At 39.6% G+C, this 8,057-nt stretch overlaps 2 protein-coding genes across 2 annotated transcripts in view; one reads left to right on the forward strand and one right to left on the reverse strand.

The window, feature by feature from the left end:
- The window catches only part of LOC115244738 (ubiquitin conjugation factor E4 B-like), a 4,004-nt gene extending 2,102 nt beyond the window's left edge, over positions 1–1,902 (reverse strand). Inside the window, exons 1-2 of the mRNA XM_029822663.1 lie at positions 1,321–1,902; positions 1–1,240 (exon numbers count right to left, since the gene is read on the reverse strand). The exon at positions 1–1,240 is cut by the window's left edge and continues 1 nt beyond it. Coding sequence (XP_029678523.1) covers positions 1–1,240; positions 1,321–1,887 — 1,807 coding nt within the window. The 5' untranslated portion in view covers positions 1,888–1,902. The remainder of the gene's footprint in view (positions 1,241–1,320) is intronic.
- Positions 1,903–3,338: 1,436 nt separating this feature from the next.
- The window catches only part of LOC115244735 (CREB-binding protein-like), a gene marked incomplete at its 5' end in the record, with an annotated part of 12,264 nt that continues 7,545 nt past the window's right edge, over positions 3,339–8,057 (forward strand). Inside the window, 10 exon segments of the mRNA XM_029822654.1 lie at positions 3,339–3,584; positions 3,587–3,674; positions 3,777–4,013; positions 5,282–5,625; positions 5,739–5,896; positions 6,437–6,517; positions 6,593–6,727; positions 6,872–7,348; positions 7,497–7,662; positions 7,904–8,050. Coding sequence (XP_029678514.1) covers positions 3,339–3,584; positions 3,587–3,674; positions 3,777–4,013; positions 5,282–5,625; positions 5,739–5,896; positions 6,437–6,517; positions 6,593–6,727; positions 6,872–7,348; positions 7,497–7,662; positions 7,904–8,050 — 2,079 coding nt within the window.

The raw sequence follows: 8,057 nt of genomic DNA on the forward strand, positions 1-8,057 counted from the left end.
TCAGCAAAAATTCGGCGACCGATATATAAAAGCCTAAGCATCTTCTCAAAAAGATGGGCTCTATCAGAGCTACCTCTGCACATAATTTGAATGTAACCAGTTGCTTCAACTGTTGCTTCCATTGTTTGATCAAGTCTCTATTGTACTCCACTAAAGGACCATCTTTCCATTGGGGTTCTGTGGTTTGCAATTCGTCGAGCATTTCTTGTAAATCCTTTGAGGCATACAATTTTCTCCGATAGTTTTGCAACGCCGGTAACAGCGCGATGTGATGACAATGCAGCGTGAGGAACCAACATTGTGTCGGAAACTTCGGTTCCGTCCATTTATGTGTGCTGTCCAAATGTTTCTGCCATTCCGCAACCTCTTGCGAAGTGAGTTTCAGTCTTGTGTCGTTCTTTATCTCGACGGAATTGGAAGGGTGAAATGGATATAGCGGGTCTACAGTATCCAGCTTGATGTTCACAGAGAGCATTTGCAAAATCGATAGTAGATTCAACATAAATCCATCTGCGGCAAAGGAGGGACTGTCCTCCGTCTGTATTTGCGCGCGTTTCTTGTTGTGACGTAGCAACGCCGCCAAGTACGCAAGAGTGGCATCGCGGCAGCTGCTATTTGTGAGTATCGTATCAAACATCTTGTGCAACGACATTCTGATCTTCTCCAACACTTGCTGATGTATGAGAATCGTCGATTTGTTCGTGATAGGATTTTTATTGCAGAATCCCTCCAGCATTTTCGGTTGCATTTCGGCAGATAGCAATGCCGAGAGAAACGGTCCCAGGAGTGAAGTTCTCGAGAGCTCTCTTCCGGCTGCTGATATCATAACATCAGGCAAGAATTGAATTTGATTCGTTATCAAACGGCAAATCGGATGTATATTGCTGTTTGGTCCACAGCGAATCTCTATCAGTTCGCCTAGCGCCTCCAACGGTCTTCTTGGCGTGTTGCTGTATAAGGTCGCCTGCTGTATCACGATATACAGGTTTCGCAAGATTGGAGCGAAAATTTTATCGAACATGTTCGAATTCGTGTGTGTCCTAGCCACGAGCTCGCGAAGATAGCCCCGAGGTAATTTCTGCGATAATATCCGATAGAAAAGATGAATGAGGCACTTATGTACATCAGCTTGGCAAATGCCGATTGACCCTTGTAAAACGGAGCAGGAATACTGAACACATTGCGCTTTCAAAATTGTCACTACATCGGAAAGAGTATCGGAGAGAAGTACACTGGATTGCTATAAAATATATAAAAAAGAATTAGTTTAATAAAATTTTGAATCTAATTTTGAAGATATATGTGTATGTATGTGCGCACCTTTTCATAATTTCTTTCTTCAATTGCAATTCTTGAATAACAATCTAATAAATAAGTAAAACTTTTTGGTTCTGATGAGTTGTCGCCTCGTATTGGTATCAATGGTCTTTGACAAGATGAAGAATCCACAAGATCACCACTTAACAAAGGACTTGCTTGACTATTCGGACTGTCTTCACAGCCAGATGACACGTCTATCAAAGGATCCTCCCCTCTCGAAAACATGCACAAAACCTCCTGCAATGCCTGATGAATAATATCGCTACAATTCATTCTTCCCTGTGTTTGCATGTATGCTGCCATTTGCGGCAGAAATATACTTCCCTCTATAGGTCTTGTCCACGATATGCACAAGACACGTGATATGACAACGTTTGTAAAATCGATTTGCTCCTTCCCCTGGTGTTTCAAAGCATCGAGCAATGCTTTCGATCGATCACTTTGTTTCTCCGTAAGTGTCTTGCACTTCGCCCACGATTGCAAATCACTGGAGCATTTTTCATGTATCATTGCATTTCGTTCTGCTATCTGCAAATTCTTTGTCTTCTTCTCAAATCTAGAGAACATATGTTAAATAAAAATGTTAGTCATACTCATTAAATTACAAACATATATCATTTATTTCCGTTAGTAGAATAACTATCTCCGATATGAATACATTTACTGTTTTAAACATTTTACACTTAACTCTCAGTATTTTTGAAAATGCTTGCTAAGATTTCTATGAGCTATTACATCAGAGCATGATTTTACAGTGGCAGTTGTTATTCATTATAATTTAGTAAATGATATGCGCACCCGATTGGTCAATTCGCTTACGTTTTAAGTCTTACTGCTTAAGTTTTTCTATGTGCCACGGCCCTAACTGCTTCACCTTGAGAGCTGCAGTAACCGCAGTAGCAATATGGCTACCATTTATGATGTCATTGATGGAACTAGATGCTGTCGCAGCACACTGCGTGCTAAAGGCCCGTCTACATAGGACGCAACACGCCAGGACGCAAGCAAATCCACCAATCATAGGCCGGTATTCATAGTCCGTTCTTATATCCAAGATCGTCTTAAGTGTGGTCTTGGGTCGTCTTAAGATCCCATTCAACCAATGAAATGGCCGTATAGTATCTTAAGATCGTACTTAAGACGATTTTGAATATAAGAACGGACTATGAATACCGGCCATAGTCGAATATTCTCGGAATAATCGACTATGATTGGTCGATTTGCTTGCGTCCTGGCGTGTTGCGTCCTATGTAGACGGGCCTTAATAATAACCGTGCAGCAGTTAACAACAATACGTAGCAGCGGAACAATTTTTCAGCACTGCCAGTACTAACAGTGTATATCGGAACACACCCTTTGTGTTGGCCAAAACAAAGTGCGCATGAGCGAAATAAGTAATGTGGCGTTCCTGCGGCTGAATTCAAAATCATTTTTGTTAGTAGGCATTTAATTGGGTATTTAAATAGTGTGAGAGAGAACGAAAGAGTAGAAAAAAAGAGTAAGTGAGAGAGAAATTTAGATGGCGTTAGGCCGGATTCACACCTTGGCAGAAAAGCAGAAAGCAGAAAAGCAGAAGCCAATCAGAACTCGTGCTAGAAAAGCAGAAACCAATCAGAACTCACGCTGAAAATTAGCAGTACATTCTGCTTTCTTAGCGCGAGTTCTGATTGGCCTATGCTTTTCTGCTTTCTGCTTTTCTGCCAAGGTGTAAATCCGGCCTAACGCCATCTAAATTTCTCTCTCACTTACTCTTTTTTTCTACTCTTTCGTTCTCTCTCACACTATTTAAATACCCAATTAAATGCCTACTGCGTACCTAATTTGGCGGAATAGATGACATTATACGTTAATTATTGTATGATTGCGCAATTTATCAGAGTTTTTGATACAAAGCGATTACGAAACGATTATGTAAGAAGCAAATTTGTAATGTATCAAAATATATACATAACAGATTGACTTTAAGTGAAATTGCCAAGGACATAAATGTTCTTGACTTTAGAAAATAAAATTTATAATATAATACAGGTTATGCAAATATTGGTGGGCTTCGACCGAAAGTAACCGTATACATCAATAATCTCGTAGGTCTTGTCAAACCGCAACAAAAGGCTGTGGGTACAAACATCACCGCTATGCAAGCAGCAGCAGCAGCCGCCAACAGATTCACCGGAACGGCCGGCCCTATTGGTACTACGAACGTTGTAGGCGGTCAGGAAGGTGGAACGGCAGCACAACAGGCACAACCATCCGCACCGAGTCCCGGTGTCAATCTCAGTCGGGAGCGTCGACTGGAGGACAACCAGGTCCCCAACCAGGTGCTCAACGCCCAATGGCTGTACCGACTCAAGCTGGTAGGTTTATATTTACTCATTATTATAAATACTATTTCTAGTAACATTGCTAAATAAACTTGGTATATCTTTACCAAGATCTCTTTTATCTGTTATCTTTAGGGATTGCAAAATCTACACTCTATCCTGAAAAATGTAGACTTATTCAACAGCAGTTGGTGCTACTTCTACATACACATAAATGCCAACGCCGCGAAAGTGTAGCGAATGGTGAGATGAGACAGTGTACCTTACCGGATTGTAAGACGATGAAAAACGTTGTTCGGGAGTCGAGAGAGAGACGCTCAGAGATGAGCGAGAAGCGGTGTGTAACGCAAATCCGTGGATTCGCTGGAGGATAAGATGTTGATAGACAAGATTCGAATGCAGATGATTTTGATTTCGTTTTATTTAGAAGAATAGGAGCGAGCGACGGCACGTATTCCGCGGTTCCGACGGATATCTTGATTGTCCTGTTAATTACTGCCCTTTTGCGCGGTTCGGAAATGTTGATTAATAGCTTCTTGCTAGAAACTCTCGCGATAACGGAAATCTTGACCGCGAACGCTGGCTGGAATTTAGCGCGAGGCAGAGGACATTCGCGATGCGGATAACGAGCGTCGACTCTCGGACTCCAAACAATTAACATTCACAATGTCTTAGCACGAAAAGAGAAAATAATGCAGCGTGAGATTTTACCGAATTGACCGCCGTGAGAATGTGTGCGCGATCGGATGCGAGACAATTCGGAACGATTCTGAGACGAGTAAGCCTACTACGTACGCGACACGAGCGAGAATAATAGAAATGCGAATTGAGATGTGCGATGATTTTCGACTGGCTCGAATCGTTGTCGTAGGCAGACTAAATCGACCGACCGCGGAAACTCGCGCTCTGCCGATGGGAATAATAAGGTTTTTTCGACGTCGAACCTTCGAGATCCAGCTGTTTGTCAACACAGTTTTTCATTTCGAATATCATGCGATCACGCGCTTATTGGCTGATCGACAGTGTTTACCCTCGCTCGTGTTTTGATGTAGTCTTATTGTTCGAATTTGTCGGTTGAATTTGCCGTTTAATTCCATCGACTGAATTTAATGTTCCAATTCTGAACAAACGTCTTGAATCACATGACGAGTTGTCAATCTGGGAAGAATTGCACTATGCCGCACTGTAGTATGTCCAGGCAGATTATCAATCATTGGAAACATTGTCTTATTTTTTGGACTTTCTCCTATTCTAAGAGGATTTTTATTATTGTTAACGCCTTTGTATTCTCATTTAACGCCACTTCTGTATACATTATACGCTAGATTGTGGCTGTATTGACCTTCGTTCGAGAGCAGGAGCCATTCAAGCAAAGAAGAAGAAGAATTGGAAACATGAGCGTTTCTCTTGATTTTCTTGATGCGTTACTCTTAATGCCAACGCCCGGCACACAGGGCAATGTTTGATTAGCAGCACAACCTCAAACACAAAGTGAGTTGTACGATATTCTACTTAGAAAAGTTTATCTTATATGTATATGAAGATATATATATATATATATATATTTTTAGATTCTTTTTAAAAACATAAAATATATGATTTGTAAAGATGTGAAAAAATACGTGCCATGTGTGCTTCAGGTGCACCGGAACCGATTCAACCAAGCGGCATGTCCACCGATAAAAGAAAGTATTTGTTCAAGCCTGACGAGTTACGCCAGGCATTGATGCCGACGTTGGAGAAACTGTATCGACAAGATCCTGAATCCATACCGTTCCGACAACCCGTGGATCCTCAGGCGTTAGGTATACCGGATTACCCGACCATCGTAAAGAAACCGATGAATTTGTCGACGATCAAGAAGAAACTTGACACGGAGAAATACAGCGATCTGTGGGAGTACATCGATGATGTGTGGATAATGTTTGACAATGCCTGGCTCTACAATCGCACGACTTCTCGAGTCTATAAAAACTGTACTAAGGTAATGTCTATTCAATGAGATAGTATCTCATCGAATATAATTTCTATAATTTACGTATTTATGTCTAATTTATAATTCTTGTTTTGTTTTTTTTTTTTTTCCGTTAATAACAGCTCTCAGAAGTATTTGAGCAAGAGATAGATCCTGTGATGCAGGCTTTGGGATATTGCTGCGGGAGAAAATATACATTCAACCCACAGGTGCTCTGTTGCTACGGCAAGCAACTCTGCACAATACCTAGGGATGCAAAGTATTACTCGTATCAAAACAGGTCAGTATGCACTGTAGTACATGTATTAAATCAATCTGTAGAATTCGAATTAAGTTTTATCAAATAGTGATTTTATAGATTTATTCAATTCCTATAGGGTATTTATATTTAAAGAGTAGTATAATTTCTGCATATTCTGTGTATTCGTTTTCTATAGGCATTTTTTATTCAAATGCTTTGTTGCCGAATACGCTAGATTAAATTGGCAGGTTAATTAACCTGCTTTTGGAAGTACATGCAAAAGCAGGTCAGTCTCCTGACCTACATTTTCTTTTTAAATTAAAATTTATAATAATTACTCATACAAATTTTATTTATATTTAACTTATACTTGAAGTTTATACATGAATTGCGCATATGAATTGGCGATACCATTGCATGCATGTGTTATTGCGAAAAATCGAATATAACATATAAACACTTGCCGAAATTGGATACACCGAATAAATTGGTCGTCGTTCATCGTTGTTCGTGTGATAAAACGCACGTACGATGCCGATTTAATAGCAGTCTAAAAGGAATTGGTCTTCTGTCCGACAGATACACCTTCTGTCAGAAATGTTTCAACGACATTCCTGGTGACACAGTGACGTTGGGAGATGATCCAACGCAACCTCAAACGTAAGTGTAAAAGATATAGTCTGTTAATGTGTTATTTCAGTTTATATATGGCATTTCTATCTTTCTCTTTCATAGTGCCATCAAGAAGGAACAATTCCAGGAGATGAAGAATGATCACTTAGAATTGGAACCTGTTGTAACCTGTACGGATTGCGGAAGGAGGGTACACAAAATTTGTGTACTCCATATGGAAACAATCTGGCCATTAGGGTAAATAACGATAATAAAAAACTTCAATTTGTTGTTGAAGAAAAAAATCGGAAAAATTAACAACCTTTAATTTTGCAATTAGATAAAATTAATATTTTATTTACTGTGTATTTTAATTCTAAAAGTTTTCTTTTTTTCATATAGATTCACCTGTGACAACTGTTTAAAGAAGAAAGGACAGAAACGCAAAGAAAATAAGTTCAACGCTAAATGCTTGCCTGTAACGAAGCTCGGCACGTATATAGAAACACGTGTAAATAATTTCCTAAAGAAGAAGGAAGCAGATGCCGGCGAAGTTGCAATCAAAGTGGTTGCATCCAGCGACAAGGTGGTCAAAGTCAAGCCTGGTATGCGAAGTAGATTCGTCGAAAATGGCGACATGCCTGGCGAATTTCCTTATCGCGCGAAAGCGTTATTTGCATTTGAGGAGGTTGACGGCACCGACGTCTGTTTTTTCGGCATGCACGTGCAAGAATACGGGAGCGAATGCACCCCACCGAATACAAGACGAGTTTATATCGCGTATCTAGATTCTGTCCATTTCTTCCGGCCTAGACAATTTCGTACGGCTGTTTACCACGAGATTCTTCTTGGATATCTTGATTACGCAAAGCAGCTTGGGTGAGTTAAAAAAAAAATATATTAACTGGATATAATTATACATTATATCCAGTTATTACATTAATATAATATATTGATACAATACTAATTATCTTTAATATCTAAAATATGATGTTGTATTTAAAAAATACGATGGATATTTTTGTAGTTACACTATGGCTCACATTTGGGCATGTCCACCTTCCGAAGGGGATGATTACATCTTTCACTGCCATCCTGCAGAACAGACAATACCAAAGCCTAAAAGATTACAAGAGTGGTATAAGAAAATGTTGGACAAAGGAATGGACGAGAAAATAATATTTAATTATAAGGTCGGTTCAAAAACGCGTTTTATTTTATTTTTTAATATCTAGTCTCCAGTGTTTCCAATAAGTGTTGCAGTATCATATTGGAGTCAAATGAGACTTAAATAAATGTCTGCTGTATAAGCTAATGTTCTTGTTATTAAAAACAATGGACATAGGATTTGCAGACGACATATTTTCTGCCAAATATTTTTTATTATTTACGCGCGTTGAAAGAAAGATATACAAATAAAACTTTTGTGTGCAGGACATTTTGGAACAAGTCATGGAAGACAGACTTTCGTCCGCGGCGGATTTGCCATACTTTGAAGGTGACTTTTGGCCGAATGTGCTGGAAGAAAGTATTAAAGAATTAGATCAGGAAGAGGAAGAAAAGCGTAAACAGGCCGAAGCGGCCGAAG

Source organism: Formica exsecta, unplaced genomic scaffold (genome assembly GCF_003651465.1).
Source record: "Formica exsecta isolate Colony F162 unplaced genomic scaffold, ASM365146v1 scaffold843, whole genome shotgun sequence".
In the NCBI taxonomy this organism is placed as follows: Eukaryota; Metazoa; Arthropoda; class Insecta; order Hymenoptera; family Formicidae; genus Formica; species Formica exsecta.